This window comes from Zea mays, chromosome 8, assembly GCF_902167145.1.
Source record: "Zea mays cultivar B73 chromosome 8, Zm-B73-REFERENCE-NAM-5.0, whole genome shotgun sequence".
NCBI classification, from domain to species: Eukaryota; Viridiplantae; Streptophyta; class Magnoliopsida; order Poales; family Poaceae; genus Zea; species Zea mays.
The window spans coordinates 11951734-11973523 of record NC_050103.1 but is presented as its reverse complement, the minus strand read 5'-3'; the positions used below and the strand labels follow the sequence as shown (position 1 = coordinate 11973523).

At 44.1% G+C, this 21790-nt stretch overlaps 1 protein-coding gene across 1 annotated transcript; it reads right to left on the bottom strand.

The window, feature by feature from the left end:
* Positions 1-16742: 16742 nt before the first annotated feature.
* Positions 16743-20831, bottom strand: LOC100170237 (uncharacterized). The gene is made up of 8 exons (NM_001130119.2): positions 20557-20831; positions 20277-20448; positions 18017-18115; positions 17761-17900; positions 17566-17658; positions 17338-17405; positions 17166-17239; positions 16743-17078 (listed from the first exon to the last, which is right to left on the bottom strand). The coding sequence occupies exons 1-8, from the start codon at positions 20683-20685 to the stop codon at positions 16948-16950; spliced, it is 906 nt and encodes a 301-aa protein (NP_001123591.2). The 5' UTR covers positions 20686-20831; the 3' UTR covers positions 16743-16947.
* Between the last annotated feature and the right edge of the window lie 959 nt (positions 20832-21790).

Sequence of the window (21790 nt, the reverse complement as noted above, 5' to 3'; positions counted from 1 at the left end):
AAGACCCATTTGGTTCCTACAACATTTTGGTTAGGACGTGGAACTAAATGCCATACCTCATTCCTAGTGAAGTTGTTGAGCTCCTCTTGCATCGCCACCACCCAATCCGAATCTTGAAGTGCTTCCTCTACCTTGTGTGGCTCAATAGAGGAAACAAACGAGTAATGCTCACAAAAATGTGCAACACGAGATCTAGTAGTTACCCCCTTATGAATGTCGCCGAGGATGGTGTCGACGGGGTGATCTCGTTGGATTGCTTGGTGGACTCTTGGGTGTGGCGGCCTTGGTTCTTCATCCTCCTTATCTTCCTTATTTGCATCTCCCCCTTGATCATTGCCATCGTCTTGAGGTGGCTCATTTGCTTGATCTTCTACTTCATCAACTTGAGCCTCATCCTCATTTTGAGTTGGTGGAGATGCTTGCGTGGAGGAGGATGGTTGATCTTGTGCTTTTGGAGGCTCTTCGGATTCCTTAGGACACACATCCCCAATGGACATGTTCCTTAGCGCTATGCATGGAGCCTCTTCATCACCTATCTCATCAAGATCAACTTGCTCTACTTGAGAGCCGTTAGTTTCATCAAACACAACGTCACATGAGACTTCAACTAGTCCAGTGGACTTGTTAAAGACCCTATATGCCCTTGTGTTTGAGTCATAACCAAGTAAAAAACCTTCTACAGTTTTAGGAGCAAATTTAGATTTTCTACCTCTTTTAACAAGAATAAAGCATTTGCTACCAAAAACTCTAAAATATGAAATGTTGGGCTTTTTACCGGTTAGGAGTTCATATGATGTCTTCTTGAGGATTCGGTGAAGATATAACCGGTTGATGGCGTAGCAGGCGGTGTTGACCGCCTCGGCCCAAAACCGATCCGAAGTCTTGTACTCATCAAGCATGGTTCTTGCCATGTCCAATAGAGTCCTATTCTTCCTCTCCACTACACCATTTTGTTGTGGAGTGTAGGGAGAAGAGAACTCATGCTTGATGCCCTCCTCCTCAAGAAAGCCTTCGATTTGAGAGTTCTTGAACTCCGTCCCGTTGTCGCTTCTAATTTTCTTGATCCTTAAGCCGAACTCATTTTGAGCCCGTCTCAAGAATCCCTTTAAGGTCTCTTGGGTTTGAGATTTTTCCTGTAAAAAGAACACCCAAGTGAAGCGAGAATAATCATCCACTATTACAAGACAATACTTACTCCCACCGATGCTTATGTAAGCAATCGGGCCGAATAGATCCATGTGGAGTAGCTCAAGCGGCCTGTCGGTCGTCATGATGTTCTTGTGTGGATGATGGGCTCCAACTTGCTTTCCTGCCTGGCATGCGCTACAAATCCTGTCTTTCTCAAAATGAACATTTGTTAGTCCTAAAATGTGTTCTCCCTTTAGAAGCTTATGAAGATTCTTCATCCCAACATGGGCTAGTCGGCGGTGCCAGAGCCAACCCATGTTAGTCTTAGCAATTAAGCATGTGTCGAGTTCAGCTCTTTCAAAATCTACCAAGTATAGCTGACCCTCTAACACACCCTTAAATGCTATTGAATCATCACTTCTTCTAAAGACAGTGACACCTACATCAGTGAAAAGACAGTTGTAGCCCATTTGACATAATTGTGAAACTGAAAGCAAATTGTAATCTAAAGAATCTACAAGAAAAACATTGGAAATAGAATGGTCAGGAGATATAGCTATTTTACCAAGACCTTTGACCAAACCTTGATTTCCATCCCCGAATGTGATAGCTCGTTGGGGATCTTGGTTTTTCTCGTAGGAGGAGAACATTTTCTTCTCCCCTGTCATGTGGTTTGTGCACCCGCTGTCGATGATCCAACTTGAGCCCCCGGATGCATAAACCTACAAAACAAGTTTAGTTCTTGACTTTAGGTACCCAAATGGTTTTGGGTCCTTTGGCATTAGACACAAGAACTTTGGGTACCCAAACACAAGTCTTTGACCCCTTGTGCTTGCCCCCAACATATTTGGCAACTATTTTGCCGGATTTGTTAGTCAACACATAAGATGCATCAAAAGTTTTAAATGAAATGTCATGATCATTTGATGCACTAGGAATTTTCTTCTTAGGCAACCTAGCACGGGTTGGTTGCCTAGAGCTAGATGTCTCACTCTTATACATAAAAGCATGGTTAGAACCAGAGTGAGACTTCCTAGAATGAATTTTCCTAATTTTGTCCTCGGGATAACCGACAGGGTATAAAATGTAACCCTCGTTATCCTGAGGCATGGGAGCCTTGCCCTTAACAAAGTTGGACAATCTTTTAGGAGGGGCATTAGGTTTGACATTGTCTCCCCTTTGGAAGCCAATGTCATCCTTGATGCCAGGGCGTCTCCCACTATAGAGCATACTTCTAGCAAATTTAAATTTTTCATTTTCTAAGTTATGCTCGGCAATTTTAGCATCTAATTTTGCTATATGATCATTTTGTTGTTTAATTAAAGACATGTGATCATGAATAGCATTAATATCAACATCTCTACATCTAGTGCAAATAGATACATGCTCAACCATAGATGTAGAGGGTTTGCAAGATTTTAATTCTACAACCTTAGCATGTAACATGTCATTCTTAGTTCTAAGGTCGGAAATAGTAGCATTGCAAACATCAAAATCTTTAGCCTTAGCAATCAAATTTTCATTTTCTACTTTAAGGCTAGCAAGAGAGATGTTTAATTCTTCAATCCTAGCAAGCAATTTATCATTATTATCTCTAGGATTGGGAATTGAAACATTACAAACATGAGAATCAACCTTAGCTAATAAATTAGCATTTTCATTTCTAAGGTTGTCTATTGTCTCATGGCAAGTGCTTAACTCACTAGATAATTTTTCACATTTTTCAATTTCTAGAGCATAAGCATTTTTAACCTTAACATGTTTCTTGTTTTCCTTAATTAGGAGGTCCTCTTGAGAGTCCAAAAGGTCATCCTTTTCATGAATAGCACTAATCAATTCATTTAATTTTTCTTTTTGTTCCATGTTAAGGTTGGCAAAAAGGGTACGCAAATTATCTTCCTCATCACTAGCATTATCATCACTAGAGGATTCATATCTAGTGGAGGATCTAGATTTAACCTTCTTTTTGCCGTCCTTTGCCATGAGGCACTTGTGGCCGACGTTGGGGAAGAGGAGTCCCTTGGTGACGGCGATGTTGGCGGCGTCCTCATCGTCGGAGGAGTCGCTTGAGCTTTCGTCGGAGTCCCACTCCCGACAAACATGGGCATCGCCACCCTTCTTCTTGTAGTACCTCTTCTTCTCCTTTCTTCTCCCCTTCTTGTCATCGCCCCTGTCACTATCACTTGATAACGGACATTTAGCAATAAAATGACCGGGCTTACCACACTTGTAGCAAACCTTCCTGGAGCGGGACTTGTAGTCTTTCCCTCTCCTTTGCTTGAGGATTTGGCGGAAGCTCTTGATGACGAGCGCCATTTCCTCATTGTCGAGCTTGGAGGCGTCTATTGGTTGTCGACTTGGTGTAGACTCCTCCTTCTTGTCCTCCGTCGCCTTGAATGCGACGGGTTGAGCTTCGGATGTGGAGGGATCATCAAGCTCGTTGATCTTCCTCGAGCCTTCGATCATGCACTCGAAACTTACAAAATGCCCGATTACTTCCTCGGGGGTCATTTTAGTATATCTAGGATTACCACGAATTAATTGAACTTGAGTAGGGTTAAGGAAAATAAGAGATCTTAGAATAACCTTAACCACTTCATGGTCATCCCACTTTACGCTCCCGAGGTTGCGCACTTGATTCACCAAGGTCTTGAGCCGGTTGTACATGTGTTGTGGCTCCTCCCCTTTGCGAAGCCGGAACCGACCGAGCTCCCCCTCGATCGTTTCCCGCTTGGTGATCTTGGTGAGCTCGTCTCCCTCGTGCGCGGTTTTGAGCACATCCCAAACCTCCTTGGCATTCTTCAACCCTTGTACTTTGTTATACTCCTCTCTACTTAGTGAGGCGAGGAGTATTGTTGTCGCTTGAGAGTTGAAGTGCTCGATTTGGGCCACCTCATCCTCATCATAGTCTTTATCCCCTACCGATGGTACCTGTGCACCAAACTCAACAACATCCCATATACTTTTGTGGAGTGAGGTTAGATGAAATCGCATTAAATCACTCCACCTAGCATAATCTTCACCATCAAAAGTTGGTGGTTTGCCTAATGGGACGGAAAGTAAAGGTGCATGTTTAGAAATGCGAGGGTAGTGTAGGGGGATCTTACTAAACTTCTTACGCTCTTGGCGTTTAGAAGTTACGGAGGGCGCATCGGAGCCGGAGGTTGATGTTGATGAAGTGTCGGTCTCGTAGTAGACCACTTTCCTCATCCTCTTGTGCTTGTCCCCACTCCGATGCGGCTTGTGGGAAGAAGATTTTTCCTTCTTCTCTTTGTGGTGAGAAGAAGATTTCTTCTCCTTCCCTTTGTTGGAGGAGCTCTTCTTCTTCTCCCTCCTCTTGGTGCGGGACTCTTCCGATGAAGTGCTCTCGTGGCTTGTAGTGGGCTTTTCGCCGGTCTTCATCTCCTTCTTGGCGTGATCTCCCGACATCACTTCGAGCGGTTAGGCTCTAATGAAGCACCGGGTTCTGATACCAATTGATAGTCGCCTAGAGGGGGGGGGGTGAATAGGGCGAAACTGAAATTTACAAATATAAACACAACTACAAGCCGGGTTAGCGTTAGAAATATAAACGAGTCCGCGAGAGAGGGCGCAAAACAAATCGCAAGCAAATAAAGAGTGTGACACGCGGATTTGTTTTACCGAGGTTCGGTTCTTGCAAACCTACTCCCCGTTGAGGAGGCCACAAAGGCCGGGTCTCTTTCAACCCTTCCCTCTCTCAAACGATCCCTCGGATCGAGTGAGCTTTCTCTTCTCAATCACTTGGAACACAAAGTTCCCACAAGGACCACCACAAGTTTGGTGTCTCTTGCCTCAATTACAAGTGAGTTTGATCGCAATGAAAGAATCAAGAAAGAAGAAAGCAATCCAAGCGCAAGAGCTCGAAAGAACACAAGCAAATCTCTCTCTCTAGTCACTAGGGCGTTGTGTGGAATTTGGAGAGGATTTGATCTCTTTGGTGTGTCTAGAATTGAATGCTAGAGCTCTTGTAGTAGTTGGGAAGTGGAAAACTTGGATGCAATGAATGGTGGGGTGGTTGGGGTATTTATAGCCCCAACCACCAAAAGTGGCCGTTGGGAGGCTGTCTGCTCGATGGCGCACCGGACAGTCCGGTGCACACCGGACATGTCCGGTGCCCCCGCCACGTCATCACTGCCGTTGGATTCAGACCGTTGGAACTTCTGACTTGTGGCCCGCCTGGATGTCCGGTGCACACCGGACATGCACTGTTCTTTGTCCGGTGCGCCAGTATGGGCGCGCCTGCCTTCTGCGCGCGCAGAGCGCGCATTAAATGCGTCGCAGGTAGCCGTTGGCGCCGAATAGTCGTTGCTCCGGAGTTGCACCGGACAGTCCGGTGCACACCGGACATGTCCGGTGAATTATAGCGGACTAGCCGTTGGAGATTCCCGAAGCTGGCGAGTTCCTGAGGCCGCTCTTCCTTGGAGCACCGGACACTGTCCGGTGTACACCGGACAGTCCGGTGAATTATAGCGCGAGTGCCTCTGGAACTTCCCGAAGGTGGCGAGTTTGCGTTGGAGTCCTCTGGTGCACCAGACATGTCCGGTGGCACACCGGACTGTCCGGTGCGCCAGACCAGAGGTGCCTTCGGTTGCCTCTTTGCTCCTTTGTTGAATCCAAAACTTGATCTTTTTATTGGCTGAGTGTGAACCTTTTACACCTGTATTATCTATACACTTGGGCAAACCAGTTAGTCCAATTATTTGTGTTGGGCAATTTAACCACCAAAATTAATTAGGGACTAGGTGTAAGCCTAATTCCCTTTCAGTCATCAATCACCAAACAGAAGATTGTGAGCATCTAGGCCCTAGTTTAGTTTTTGGGGATAATGACAACATAATATCATTGTGACTAACGTACGTTTTACAGAAACATAGTAAGTTAGGTCATAATAATGAAAGATGATTGGGCTTATATAGTATTCATGCCCTTATTGATTGAAATCAATGATCAAATTTAAATGATGATTGAGAGGGTTAAAGGAACTACTATGTGTTAGTGGAGTTGTTGGACGCTTAGAAGAGTGATAGGAAACTATTTTTCTTTGACCATATAAAGGAGGGCATAAAATGGGTAGCTTGACCAGACATGTCTAGTTAGATGTGGTGGTGCACACTTGCGAAAACTAGTGCTAGATAAATCCACAAAATCCCACAAAGAAGTTTGAAGCAAAATACAACTCAAAAAGCGTCCAAAACAAGTGAGTTGATAGTACTACAATAACGCCTAACGTGTCCGGTGGACATTGGATATGGATCGGAACACTGAACATGAGTGTGTCATGTTATGTCTTAGCGTAACTCCGGCATGTACAATGTGCACATGATACGATGGAACGGATATGGAACTCAGAGAGTTTGCAGAAGTGGCCTCACATACTTAGTACTGAAAGGGAATTAGGCTTACACCTTTTTCCTAATTGATTTTGGTGGTTGAATTGCCCAACACAAATAATTGGACTAACTAGTTTGCTCTAGTCTATAAGTTCTACAGGTGCCAAAGGTTCACAATAAGCCAATAAAAAGACCAAGAAATGGGTCAAACAAAGAGAGCAAAAGACAAACCAAAGGCACCCTGGTCTGGCGCACCGGACTGTCCGGTGTGCCACCGGACAGTGTCCGGTGCACCAGGGCACTTGAAGCTGAACTCGCTACCTTCGGAAAATTCCAAGGGCGCTCCGCTATAATTCATCGGACTGTCCGGTGAGTCACCGTACTGTCCGGTGTGCCAGCAGAGCAACGGCTACTTCGCGCGCAACGGTCGTCTACAACCGCATTCAATGCGTTACAGTGCGCGCCGGAGTCAGAACACTCGTAGTTGGCGCACCGGACAGTCTACAGGACCTATCCGGTGCACCACCGGACAACCCAGAGGCCCCACAAGTAAGAGCTCCAACGGTCGAACCCCAACGGTCTGCTGACGTGGCTGGCGCACCGGACTGTTCGGTGCGCCATGCGACAGCACACTTCCAACGGGCATTTTTGGTGGTTGGGGCTATAAATACCCCAACCACTCCACATTCAATGGCATCCAAGTTTCTATCCTTCTACACCTTACAAGAGCTATAACATTCATTACAAGACACACCAAAGAGATCAAATCCTCTCCCAACTCCACACAAAGCTTTAGTGATTAGAGAGAGAGATTTGTTGTGTTCATTTGAGCTCTTGCACTTGGATCGCTTCTTTCCTTTCTCATTCTTCTTGTGATCAAACTCAATTATAACCAAGGCAAGAGACACCAATTGTGTGGTGGTCCTTGCGGGAACTTTGTGTTCCGTTTGATTGAGAAGAGAAGCTCACTCGGTCTAAGTGACCGTTTGAGAGAGGGAAAGGGTTTAAAGAGAAAGAAGCGATCTCGGTCTTTGTGACCACCTCAACGGGGAGTAGGTTTGCAAGAACCGAACCTCGGTAAAACAAATCATCGTGTCTCGCTCTTTATTCGTTCATGATTTGTTTTGCGCCCTCTCTCTCGGACTCGTTTATACTTCTAACGCTAACCTGGCTTGTAGTTGTGCTTAAGTTTATAAATTTCAGATTCGCCCTATTCACCCCCCTCTAGACGACTTTCAATTGGTATCAGAGCCCGGTGCTTCATTAGAGCCTAACCAGTCGAAGTGATGTCGGGAACATCCGTCAAGAGGGATCTCGGGACCGGCGACAAGTCCGCAAGCTCGGGAAGAACACACTCAAGGGAGTCCGCCCACAAGCACAAGGAGGAATCCTCTTCCTCCATCAAGTCTCATCGGATGGGTGACAAGAAGAAGATGAGGAAGGTGGTCTACTACGAGACCGACTCTTCGTCACCCTCCACCTCCGGCTCGGAATCGGCCTCCACTACTTCAAAGCGCCATGAGCGCAAGAAGTATAGTAAGATGCCCCTTCGCTATCCTCGCATTTCTAGACGCACTCCATTACTCTCCATTCCATTAGGCAAACCACCTATGTTTGAAGGTGAAGATTATTCTATGTGGAGTGATAAAATGAGGCATCACCTAACCTCACTCCACAAAAGCATATGGGATATTGTTGAGTATGGAATGCAGGTACCAAAGAAGGGAGACAAGGATTACGACTCGGAGGAGGTCGAACAAATCCAACACTTCAACTCCCAAGCCACAACTATACTCCTCGCCTCTCTAAGTCGAGAGGAGTATAATAAAGTGCAAGGGTTGAAGAGCGCAAAGGAGATTTGGGACGTGCTAAAGACCGCGCACGAAGGAGACGAGGTGACCAAGATCACCAAGCGGGAGACGATCGAGGGGGAGCTCGGTCGCTTCCGGCTTCGCCAAGGGGAGGAGCCACAAGACATGTACAACCGGCTCAAAACCTTGGTGAACCAAGTGCGCAACCTCGGGACCAAAAAATGGGATGACCACGAAATGGTTAAGGTTATTCTTAGATCACTTGTTTTCCTTAACCCTACTCAAGTTCAATTAATTCGTGGTAATCCTAGATATACACTAATGACTCCCGAGGAAGTTATAGGGAATTTTGTGAGCTTTGAGTTGATGATCAAAGGCTCAAAGAAAATCGTCGAGCTAGATGGCCCCTCCACGTCCCAAGCACAATCGGTCGCATTCAAGGCGACGGAGGAGAGGAAGGAGGAATCTACATCAAGTAGACAACCCATCGACGCCTCTAAGCTCGACAATGAGGAAATGGCGCTCATCATCAAGAGCTTCCGCCAAAATCCTCAAGCAAAGGAGGGGGAAAGATTACAAACCCCGCTCAAAGAAAGTTTGCTACAAATGTGGTAAGCCCGGTCATTTTATTACAAAATGTCCACTATCTAGTGACAGTGACAGGGACGACGACAAGAAGGGAAAGAGGAGAGAAAAGAAGAGGTACCACAAGAAGAAAGGCGGCGATGCGCATGTGTGCCGCGAATGGGACTCCGACGAGAGCTCCAGCGACTCCTCCTCCGACAAGGACGCCGCCAACATCGTCGTCACCAAGGGACTCCTCTTCCCCAACGTCGGCCACAAGTGCCTCATGGCAAATGACGGCAAAAGGAAGAAGGTAAAATCAAGATCCTCCACTAAATATGGAACCTCTAGTGATGAGGATAATGCTAGTGATGAGGAGGATAACTTGTGCACCCTTTTTGCCAACCTAAGCATGCAACAAAAAGAAAAATTAAATGAATTAATTAGTGCTATTCATGAGAAGGATGAACTCTTGGACACCCAAGAGGACTTCCTAATTAAGGAAAATAAGAAGCATGTTAAGGTTAAAAATGCTTACGCTCTAGAAGTAGAAAAATATGAAAAACTATCTAGTGAGCTAAGCACTTGCCATGATACTATTGTCAACCTTAGAAATGAGAATGCTAGTTTAAGTGCTAAGGTTGATTCAAATGTCTGTGATGCTTCAATTCCCAATCTTAGAGATGATAATGTTAAATTACTTGCTAAGATTGAAGAATTAAATGTTTCTCTTGCTAGCCTTAAGATTGAAAACGAAAAATTAATTGCTAAGGCTAAAGAATTAGATGTTTGCAATGCTTCCATTTCCAATCTTAGAGATAACAATGATATTTTGCGTGCTAAGATTGTTGAACTTAATTCTTGCAAACCCTCTACATCTACCAGTGAGCATGTCACTATTTGCACTAAATGTAGAGATATTAACATTGATGCTATCCATGATCACCTAGCCTTAATCAAGAAACAAAATGATCACATAGCTCAACTTAATACTAAGATTAATGAGCATGACTTAGAAAATGAAAATTTTAAATTTGCTAGAAGCATGCTCTATAGTGGGAGACGCCCTGGCATCAACGATGGCATTGGCTTCCAAAAGGGGGACAATGTCAAACTTAATGCCCCTCCTAAAAGATTGTCAAACTTTGTTGAGGGCAAAGCTCTCATGCCTCAGGATAACGAGGGTTACATTTTGTACCCTGCCGGTTATCCCGAGAGCAAAATTAGGAGAATTCACTCTAGGAAGTCTCACTCTGGCCCTAATCATGCTTTTATGTATAAGGGTGAGACATCTAGCTCTAGGCAATTAACCCGCACAAAATTGCCTAAGAAGAAAACTCCTATTGCATCAAATGATTCTAACATTTCATTTAAGACTTTTGATGCATCGTATGTTTTAACTAACAAATCCGGCAAGGTAGTTGCCAAGTATGTTGGGGGCAAACACAAGGGATCAAAGACTTGTGTTTGGGTACCCAAAGTTCTTGTATCTAATGTCAAAGGACCCAAAACCATTTGAGTACCTAAAGTCAAGAACTAAACTTGTTTTGTAGGTTTATGCATCCGGGGGCTCAAGTTGGATCATCGATAGCGGGTGCACAAACCACATGACGGGGGAGAAGAAGATGTTCTCCTCCTATGAGAAAAACCAGGATCCCCAAAGAGCGATCACATTCGGGGATGGAAACCAAGGTTTGGTTAAAGGATTGGGTAAAATTGCTATATCTCCTGACCATTCCATTTCCGATGTTTTTCTTGTAGATTCTTTAGATTACAATTTGTTTTCCGTTTCTCAGTTATGCAAAATGGGCTACAACTGTCTTTTTACAGATATAGGTGTTACTGTCTTTAGAAGAAGTGATGATTCAGTAGCATTTAAGGGAGTGTTAGAGGGTCAGCTATACTTGGTAGATTTTAATAGAGCTGAACTCAACAGTTGCTTAATTGCTAAGACTAACATGGGCTGGCTTTGGCATCACCGACTAGCACATGTTGGAATGAAAAAACTTCACAAGCTTCTAAAGGGAGAACACATTTTGGGACCAACAAATGTTCATTTTGAGAAAGACAGGATTTGTAGCGCATGTCAGGCAGGGAAGCAAGTTGGTGTTCATCATCCACACAAGAACATCATGACGACTAACAGGCCACTCGAGCTCCTACATATGGACCTATTCGGCCCGATAGCTTATATAAGCATCGGCGGGAGTAAGTATTGTCTAGTTATTGTGGATGATTATTCTCGCTTCACTTGGGTGTTCTTTTTGTAGGAAAAATCTCATACCCAAGAAACCTTAAAGGGATTCTTGAGACGGGCTCAAAACGAGTTCGGCTTAAGGATCAAGAAAATTAGAAGCGACAACAGGACGGAGTTCAAGAATTCTCAAACTGAAGGCTTCCTTGAGGAGGAGGGCATCAAGCATGAGTTCTCTTCTCCCTACACCCCACAACAAAATGGTGTAGTAGAGAGGAAGAATCGAACTCTATTGGACATGGCAAGAACCATGCTTGATGAGTACAAGACTTCGGATCGGTTTTGGGCCGAGGCGGTCAACACCGCCTGCTACGCCATCAACCGGTTATGTCTACACCGAATCCTCAAGAAGACATCATACGAACTCCTAACCGGTAAAAAGCCCAATGTTCCATATTTTAGAGTCTTTGGTAGCAAATGCTTTATTCTTGTTAAAAGAGGTAGAAAATCTAAATTTGCTCCTAAGGCTGTAGAAGGCTTTTTACTAGAATATGATTCAAACACAAGGGCATATAGAGTCTTTAACAAGTCCTCTGGACTAGTTGAAGTTTCCTGTGACGTTGTGTTTGATGAGACTAACGGCTCTCAAGTAGAGCAAGTTGATCTTGATGAGATAGGTGATGAAGAGGTTCCGTGCGTCGCGCTAAGGAACATGTCCATTGGGGATGTGTGTCCTAAGGAATCCAAAGAGCCACCACATGCACAAGATCAACCATCTTCCTCAATGCAAGCATCTCCACCAACTCAAGATGAGGATGAGGCTCAAAATGATGCAGGAGAAGATCAAGAAGTTGATCCACCTCAAGAGGAGAGCAATGATCAAGGGGGAGATGCCCATGATCAAGATGAGGAAGATGAACAAGTTCCAAGACCATCACACCCAAGAGTCCACCAAGCAATCCAACGAGATCACCCCGTGAACACCATCCTCGGCGATATTCAAAAGGGGGTAACTACTCGATCTCGGGTTGCTCATTTTTGTGAACATTACTCTTTTGTTTCCTCCATTGAGCCACACAAGGTAGAGGAAGCACTACAAGATTCGGATTGGGTGGTGGCAATGCAAGAGGAGCTCAACAACTTCACTAGAAATGAGGTATGGCATTTAGTTCCACGTCCTAACCAAAATGTTGTAGGAACCAAGTGGGTCTTCCGCAACAAGCAAAATGAGCATGGTGTGGTGACAAGGAACAAATCCTGACTTGTGGCCAAGGGATATTCACAAGTCGAAGGTTTGGATTTCGGTGAAACCTATGCACCCGTAGCTAGGCTTGAGTCAATTCGCATATTACTTGCCTATGCTACTTACCATGGCTTTAAGCTTTATCAAATGGACGTAAAAAGTGCCTTCCTCAATGGACCAATCAAGGAAGAGGTCTATGTTGAGCAACCTCCCGGCTTTGAAGATAGTGAGTACCCTAACCATGTTTATAAACTCTCTAAGGCGCTTTATGGGCTCAAGCAAGCCCCAATAGCATGGTATGAATGCCTAAGAGATTTTCTTATCACTAATGGCTTCAAAGTCGAAAAGGCCGATCCTACTTTGTTTACTAAAACTCTTGACAATGATTTGTTTGTATGCCAAATTTATTTTGATGATATTATATTTGAGTCTACTAACGAATCTACATGTGAGGAATTTAGTAGGATCATGACACATAAATTCGAGATGTCTATGATGGGGGAGTTGAAGTACTTCTTGGGTTTTCAAGTGAAGCAACTCCAAGAGGGCACCTTCATTACCCAAACAAAGTATATTCAAGACATTCTAAACAAGTTTGGGATGAAGGATGCCAAGCCCATCAAGACAGCCATGGGAACCAATGGGCATCTCGACCTCGACACGGGAGGTAAATCCGTCGATCAAAAGGTATACCGGTCGATGATAGACTCTTTACTCTATTTATGTGCATCTCGACCGGACATAATGCTTTCCGTATGCATGTGTGCAAGATTCCAAGCCGATCCTAAGGAAGCTCACCTTACGGCCGTAAAACGAATCTTGAGATATTTGGTTCATACTCCTAAGATTGGGCTTTGGTACCCTCGGGGATCCACATTTGATTTAATTGGTTATTCGGATGCCGATTGGGCGGGGTGTAAAATTAATAGAAAGAGCACATCGGGGACTTGCCAGTTCTTGGGAAGATCCTTGGTGTCTTGGGCTTTAAAGAAGCAAAATTCCGTAGCTCTTTCTACCGCCGAAGCCGAGTATATTGCCGCAGGTCATTGTTGCGTGCAACTACTTTGGATGAGGCAAACCCTTAGGGACTATGGTTACAAATTAACCAAAGTTCCTCTTCTATGTGATAATGAGAGTGCAATCCGCATGGCGGATAATCCCGTTGAACATAGTCGCACTAAACACATAGTCATTCGGTATCATTTCTTAAGGGATCACCAACAAAAGGGAGATATCGAGATTGCATATATTAACACTAAAGAACAATTAGCCGATATCTTTACCAAGCCACTAGATGAACAAACGTTTAACAAACTTAGGCATGAGCTAAATATTCTTGATTCTAGGAATTCCTTTTGATGTCTTGCACACATAGCTCTTTATTATACCTTTGATCATATCTCTTTTATATGCTATGACTAATGTGTTTTTAAGTGAATTTCAAACCAAGTCATAGGTATATTGAAAGGGAATTGGAGTCTTCGGTAAAGACAAAGGCTTCCACTCCACTCCATAAATCATCTTTCACCGTCGCTCCGAGCAACTCTCCAACTTTGGTATAATCTTCACTCATATTATGTTCGCCAAAGGGGGAGAAAGTAGTATGAGGGCTTATATTTCACTCAAGTATCCGTTTTGGCGATTCATGCCAAAGGGGGAGAAAGTATTAGCCCAAAGCAAAAGGACCGCACCACCACCCATTTTCAAAAGGTTTTAAAATGATGAAATTTTCAATTGATTTCTTATTATATTCAAAAGAGGAGAAAATAGCACCTTCAAAAATTGGTATCTTAAAACCCTCTTGAACACTAAGAGGAGGATTTTATTAGGGGAGAGTTTTGTTTAGTCAAAGGAATAGCATTTGAAACAGGGGGAGAAAATTTCAAATCTTGAAAATGCTTCTCAAAATCTTATTCATTTACCTTTGACTATTTGCAAAAGGACTTTGAAAAGAATTTACAAAAGAATTTGCAAAAACAAAACATGTGGTGCAAGCGTGATCCAAAATGTAAAATATAAAGAAACAATCCATGCATATCTTATGAGAATTTATATTGGCTCAATTCTAAGTAACCTTTGCACTTACAATTATGCAAACTAGTTCAATTATGCATTTCTATATTTGCTTTGGTTTGTGTTGGCATCAATCACCAAAAAGGGGGAGATTGAAAGGGAATTAGGCTTACACATTTTTCCTAATTGATTTTGGTGGTTGAATTGCCCAACACAAATAATTGGACTAACTAGTTTGCTCTAGTCTATAAGTTCTACAGGTGCCAAAGGTTCACAATAAGCCAATAAAAAGACCAAGAAAGGGGTCAAACAAAGAGAGCAAAAGACAACCCAAAGGCACCCTAGTCTGGCGCACCACCGGACAGTGTCCGGTGCACCAGGGCACTTGAAGCTGAACTCGCTACATTTGGAAAATTCCAAGGGTGCTCCGCTATAATTCACTGGACTGTCCGGTGCACACCAGACTGTCTGGTGTGCCAGCGGACTGTCCGATGTGCCAGCGGACTGTCCGGTGTGCCAGCGGAGCAACGACTACTTCGCGCGCAACGGTCGTCTGCAACCGCATTCAATGCGCTACAGTGCGCGCCGGAGTCAGAGCACGCGCAGTTGGCGCACCGGACAGCCCAGAGGCCCCACAAGTCAGAGCTCCAACGGTCGAACCCCAACGGTCTGCTGACGTGGCTGGCGCACCGGACAGTGTCCGGTGCGCCATGCGACAACACACTTCCAACAACCATTTTTGGTGGTTGGGGCTATAAATACCCCAACCACCCCACATTCAGTGGCATCCAAGTTTCTATCCTTCTACACCTTACAAGAGCTATAGCATTTATTACAAGACACACCAAAGAGATCAAATCCTCTCCCAACTCCACACAAAGCTTTAGTGATTAGAGAGAGATTTGTTGTGTTCATTTGAGTTCTTGCGCTTGGATCACTTCTTTCCTTTCTCATTCTTCTTGTGATCAAACTCAATTGTAACCAAGGCAATAGACACCAATTGTGTGGTGGTCCTTACGGGAACTTTGTGTTCCGTTTGATTGAGAAGAGAAGCTCACTCGGTCTAAGTGACCGTTTGAGAGAGGGAAAGGGTTGAAAGAGAAAGAAGCGATCTCGGTCTTTGTGGCCACCTCAACGGGGAGTAGGTTTGCAAGAACCGAACCTCGGTAAAACAAATCATCGTGTCTCGCTCTTTATTCGTTCATGATTTGTTTTGCGCCCTCTCTCTCGGACTCGTTTATACTTCTATTTGCTAACCCGGCTTGTAGTTATGCTTAAGTTTATAAATTTCAAATTCGCCCTATTCACCCCCCTCTAGACGACTTTCAAGTACTTACCAGACATGTCTGGTGTACAATCGGGCATGATACTGAGAGATGATGTAAACTGTTTCTAAAAGGGCGAGTACTCACTAAATGTGTCTAATGTACCTGTGTCTAATGCACCACCGGATATGGCACCAGATAAGGTACTTAGAGAGCCATGCAATTATGCATTCGAGGCTATACTTATCGGATAAGAGTACAATAACGACTAGTTTCTGAAACTAGCCATTGAGGAAACACGAGGCATGTTTAGGGGTGGTAATGAGCTCTTAATTTCACATGATAAAATTTAAAGATCAGCTCGGTGTAGGATCATGCTCTATTTCTATCCATTTTTGAACTAAAATTAATTAAGGGCTTAGATAAATTATGAATAAGTATTTGGATAGTGATCCATTACCACCCCTAGACATGTCTAGAGTAGGGAGTTGGTATGCATTGGACATGTCATGTGCCCTCGACTTGCTAAGTTGAATTGTAATGACTAGTTCTTTTGCTTGGGGCTATTTATACTCTCCAACTTAGCCAAATGAGGTCTCTTGCCCATTTCAAATGTTGAAGAAACCATTTGAGAGTGAAGAATATCCATTACCTAGTGAGGGACTTAGTGATGATAATCACATGATTAGTGGCCTCACTAGTGCATTAATAGTAGTTTGTATGCATGTACCACCTTTATTAGACTTGGTCAGAACAATGAAAGTTAGTAATTGTTACTCTTGGTGATCGACATCACCTAGACGGTTTGGTGGCAATCAAAAGTTTGATGATCACCTAGAGAGCATGTGAGTGATCCAACTCAAGCTTATGCATGGTTGTGAGTGGTTCATGTTCATCCAGTGGCAAAGAAACCGGCTCACAGAGAGCACTTAGTCCTTGTGAAGGAGAGCAACGCTCTTATATGAGTGCTCCAACGAGAACTAGTGGAGAGTGCCGACTCTATGATACATCGTCAAAACACCAAGGATTTCCTAATACCTTCTTTAGTTTACACATTTATATTTGAACAATTGATTTTACACATTTACTTTGCTAGAATTGTCATGTTAGTATAGGAATGAAATTTCGAGTGCAAAACTCTCTATCATGTCATTAGTCAGAAGAGATAAAGTTGAACTTGATTATAAATTTTATTTTGTTCAAGAAATTTTGAGAAGTGCAATTCAAGGGTGGCATCTTGATCCTTTCAGTTGTTACAAATTCATGCCAATTTATTGATGTATAGCAATGGAGTTACAAATTCATGCCAATTTATTGATGTATAGACGACGTAATGGACAAATCCTTGTAATAGCTATGCTTCCTTTTATTAGAGCTGTTACTGTACTTGTAGTGGTATATCATCCGCTTCACCTCCACCAAATATCCGATTAAGTACCAACGCCAATCTGATTCCAGCCTGCGCTAACCTCTTCTCCACAATCGGGTACCTACTGAAAAAATAATCATCTGCGCCCAGAGTGTGGAGCTTCTAAGTACTGTTACCCAAAATATCATGCAGTGTCAATCATATCACAGTGATACATATACTCTTACCTCCTAGAGTGATGTCTTGCTCCACATCTTTGTAGGCGTAGTTGCAGGAATAATGGATGCTCTCAATCGCATAGCTGCAAGTCGTATGGCCAAGGTCATATAATGTCAGTTCTGCATGACAGTAGTAACACATGAACGAAATGGAAGCTTCTAGATCGAACGCGAGTCCTACTCGTTCGCGCAGGTCGCGTGTTTGTTCTTGCAATTTTCCCAGTGGACGATGTCGTCAGACCATCCATCCTACAGCTTACAGTGTTAGAAACTAGAAAAGCATCATTGGTCTTGGAGTAACATGTCAATCTTGTACTATCTCCGTTCTCGAATATTTGTCGTCCGCTAGTTTATTTTTGAACTAAAACACGATAAATAAATAAAAAAATGAAGCGAATAGCATACTTACTGTAAGATTCATCTTGAGAGCCTCTACCATGGTATCCATGCTCTTGTTGTAGAAGTCCTTGATCGCCGTATCAATAATGCTGACATCCCACACCTAGCAAAAACACAGGATTCTGACTCTCAGAGACTCAGACGGGCTATACCTGGTGAGTACACATCTGAAATCTGGCATCGAAGAGGTGCAGCAGGCACAGACGTGATGGAGGTTTGCTTTCCTCCGGTACCAGTGGACGGTGATGGTGTTACCGCCCTCGTCATCTTGGAAGCCTACGTGCAGCGGCTGGTGGACGTCGCCGACGAAGTGTGCCAGGAACATCAGGCTCTCCGTCAGGTTATCTGGTTGCGCACGTGTTCAGAAGACAGAGTCACTCCTGCTGGTCTGTGTGCTAGATCAAACAGGGTCTCGTTCATGTGCTGCAGACTGCAGTAGTTCGTGTTCGTCGCACACTTACACGAAGTCTTCTGGCCGTAGCTGTAGAGCTGGTCCGTGTAGTTGTTGATAGCCCCGACGACGCACATCCCTTGCTGGCCACGAGAATTGTGGCAGTCCCCTGAAAGGAACATCAATTTGGCAGCTAACGTGTTAGTTCTAAATTCTTGACGCTGGTACAGAGTCTCACACGCCTTCAGTAACCAAAAGAGTACACTTCCCGGTTGGCTCTCCTCTCCTCAACGTCTCTCTCAGTCTGTCACTGTATCTGTATGGCGAGTTTTTTTTTTTTTTGTACGTCTCTTTGATTTGCCACATGAATGCTACGTTACCTCAAGGCTCAAGTAACAGTGGACTGTTTGCTAAAGCAAGCGATCCAATCTTCTTTTATTCACCCAGTCAGATTTTACTGGTAATTTAGCATCACATCTAAGTATCTAACACATCTGACTCTAAGAGTGTGTTTAGTTGCAATAATAGAACGAAAACTGTATGAGACTATTCCTTAAATAAGACTATTTGGTTAAGGGTCATGGATTAAAACAGGACCGTTCCTTAGATATCCGTCAGAATTAGACAAACGACAGGAACGAGAGGGGATACTAGAGGTCCCCGCTGTTCCGCAATCAAACGCACCATAAGGGTTGATTTGGTGACAAAGGGATCCCGGGAGGATTGGAGGGGATTGGGGGGAAAATAAACTAATTTCCCCCTCAATCCCCTCCAATCCTTCCGGGATCCCGGATCACCAAATCAGCCCTAAAGGACCACCGAAGATTTTGCGTGCACATGTGGCTGCCGGCGACGTGCTTGACCCCGGTCACTATTCCTGCCCCTTAAGAACGTGGGCCAAATATAGATAAGGTACGAAAAATATCCTGTTCTTAGCCGGCACAAACAACTGTCTCGCTGTCTCATTTGTCCACGTGCAATTATTAGCTCACCCTTTTCCTTTTGTTTTCTAACTACTATTTCATCGGCCGTGCAATATTCAGAGAGAAACATTTGGATGGGCTCAAGATTTTTCTGGTTGAGATCACTAAAGACAGCTAGCCAAAGCCAGTGTTTATTACGATGAAAGCAGTTGCTTGAGAAGAACACGTGCTCTCAGTATGGGCTCAGACACCGAGCATGTGGGAGATGCGTGAAGCAAAGCAGCTCAAGAGACCTGCATGTTCACTCAACCTCTTGTCCGCTCCAAGAAGCAATAGATTCGGTTGGCCATGAGCCATGACACTTGGAGGCATCGATGTTCATCCGCGGCATCTCCATGGTAGATAGACAATTTTAACTAAATAATAAACAATAAACATCATTGCTCGCAGTAGCGAATCTAGCCGATAATATGATCGAGGTCATCAAGAGCAGTTTTGCTATATCATATAAAATTTTATGAACTTTAACAGTATTTTACTAAAGAATTTATAAAATTTATCGGGGTCGGCTGATCCCGATAAACCCCTCTAGATTCGCCCTGATTGCTCGGTTAAACGGCCAATGGGCTAGTTTGGAAACAAACTCAAATCAACTCCGGGAATGGAGAGGATTGCACGAGAAATGAACTAATTTCTTCCCCAACCTTCTCCCGTCTCGAATGGGATTTAAGTTATTAAACTAGCTCTAAACAGGCACCATAAACAGAATAAACGGAACATTGTGTAGCATTAAAATGGCGTGTAAACGGGCTAACGAACATTACCTACAAGACAAGTGCAGCCAAAAATTTTCCACTGGAAAATGCTACGATGGGCTTGCGCAAACCTAGAGAAACATTTACCTGATGGCGTTTTCTTTGTCGGTGAATAACTAGCCAATCCAATACATATATAAAGCTTATTCTGTCAGTTAGTCGAATATCTTGCCCTACTTTGGTAACGTACTCACTTGCAAAATCTTAAAAACTATTTGCTGAATTATTCTCTATGACTGGCCCCGCAACAAAATATATTGCTAAATTTTGTTTAAATCACATTATACTAATACATAATATAATGCATTTTTATCGCTCTTTTTTTTTTAAACCGAGAGTACATTTGTCTGTTTTCGCTGAATACGATTCGTGCATGTACAGTGCCCGAAGCCCCGAGCTTCAGTTTGAATGACACTAACACTGCTACCCAAAGTCCCAAACACTCTGAACAACGCTCGCCTTCAGCTCATGAATTGGTCCGAAACGTTCATTGATGGCGGGCAATTGAACCCCCAGCGGTTTAACGCGAGGCTACGGTTCTTGTTGCAGCGGTGAGCAGGTAGGCGGGGAAGGGATCGAAGAGGATACATACGAGAATACTTGAAGTTGCAGACTTGGGGGGTGTTGGCGTAGTGGAGCGGGCTGGCCCAGTGGTAGTGCCAGCGCACCTGGTCCGCCCACGGGCACACCGTCGACAGCTCCCCGCCCGCCGACTCCGGCAGCAGCGCCTGCACCGCCGCCGCCGCCTTCTCCGACAGGTACTTCTGCACGCCGCGCAAAGAGGCATCCATCAGAATTCCAGGAAGGAGCGCTCGCCCAGCTCTGCTGTCTACAATTCGACCCAACTTTCATAGGGCGGAATCGGGCGCGACCTCGGCGATCTTGCAGACCATGATGTGGCCCTCCTTTCCCCACGCGCCGGCGAGGGGCGGGGCAAGGAGGAGGAGGAGGAAGACGAGTGGGAACAGGAGCAGCGCCCGCTGCTGGTGGTGGCGCGCCATGTCTCTCTGCTCACGGTTCTCCTCCTACCTTCCTCCTCACTCCTCAGCGTGGCCGCTCTGTTCTTATGGAAGGAAGGTTGTCGCCTCGTGGAATGAGCTTTGGTGTTGGGCTGGTTTCGGGAGTTCTGGGCGGAGGGAACACAAGCGGGAGCTTTTGGGCCTGGCCTGGGTAGAAGAATAGCCCGAAGGACGTCGATGAAGATTTAGGCCCGGTATCAATAATCGCCTGATGGCTCAGTCGTGACCTGGTTAATTTTAAGATGTTTTTGGTTCAAATATGTTACCACCCTCCCTTCCAAAATAATACTCGTTTTAACTCTTAGTTTTGATGTTTACATTCAAATAGACGAATATAAACCTACATCAAATATTGTATGAACCTATTAATTAACTAAAACGGTTTTTAATTTGGGACGGAGGAGTACTAGACATTATTCATAAAAGATAGCTGTGTCCATATATTTATACGTATAGGAGTGGATGTGCTTACATATATGTATGCTAACCCATACTTTTTATTGCATTTCATAAGAAAACTAAACATCCTACATGTCTCATTTTGTGTAGTGGTTCATAACAAAACGTGAACAAACTAAATCTCTCATATTTTCCCCCTACTAGTTCAATGCCGGTTCAAAATTAGGAGTAAGTTTAGGAAACTATTAGAGATGCTCTAAGGTAGTGTTTGTTCTGGAGCTAGTTAGGATGGAGCGGCTCTAGGACAGGGAGCAGCTCCATCCGGAAGATTTTGGAGAGCTGGTTCAACATTTGAATAAAATTTTTCTTTTTAGAGTCACTCTGTCCTATATGTAATCAATCTAAACAAAAACAAATTGGAAGTGAACCGGCATACTCCAAAATCAAAGACTGTCTAAGATTACTCTTTGAATTCCGACTGGATTTCTGGTTGTAAATGATGCAATATATGCATCTGAGAGCATCACTGCAGCATGCAACTCTGCGTACAAGGGTGTATGACTCAATCCTAGAAGGCGCCACTAATAAAACTAGCACATTACGTTTACTTAATTAAAACAATGCCAACGTTACTATTCTCTAGTACTTCTATGCGGCTCTTAATATATGGTTAATGTCGTATTGATGC

Excerpts from the sequence above, each read along its gene's own strand:
- LOC100170237 (NM_001130119.2), bottom strand. The coding sequence starts at position 20,685 with ATGGCGCGCCACCACCAGCAGCGGGCGCTGCTCCTGTTCCCACTCGTC. Across the intron at positions 17,406-17,565 it reads CTCTCAAGATGAATCTTACA|GATGGATGGTCTGACGACAT; the intron begins GTAAGTATGCTA and ends TGTAAGCTGTAG. Across the intron at positions 17,240-17,337 it reads CACGCGACCTGCGCGAACGA|CTATGCGATTGAGAGCATCC; the intron begins GTAGGACTCGCG and ends TACGACTTGCAG.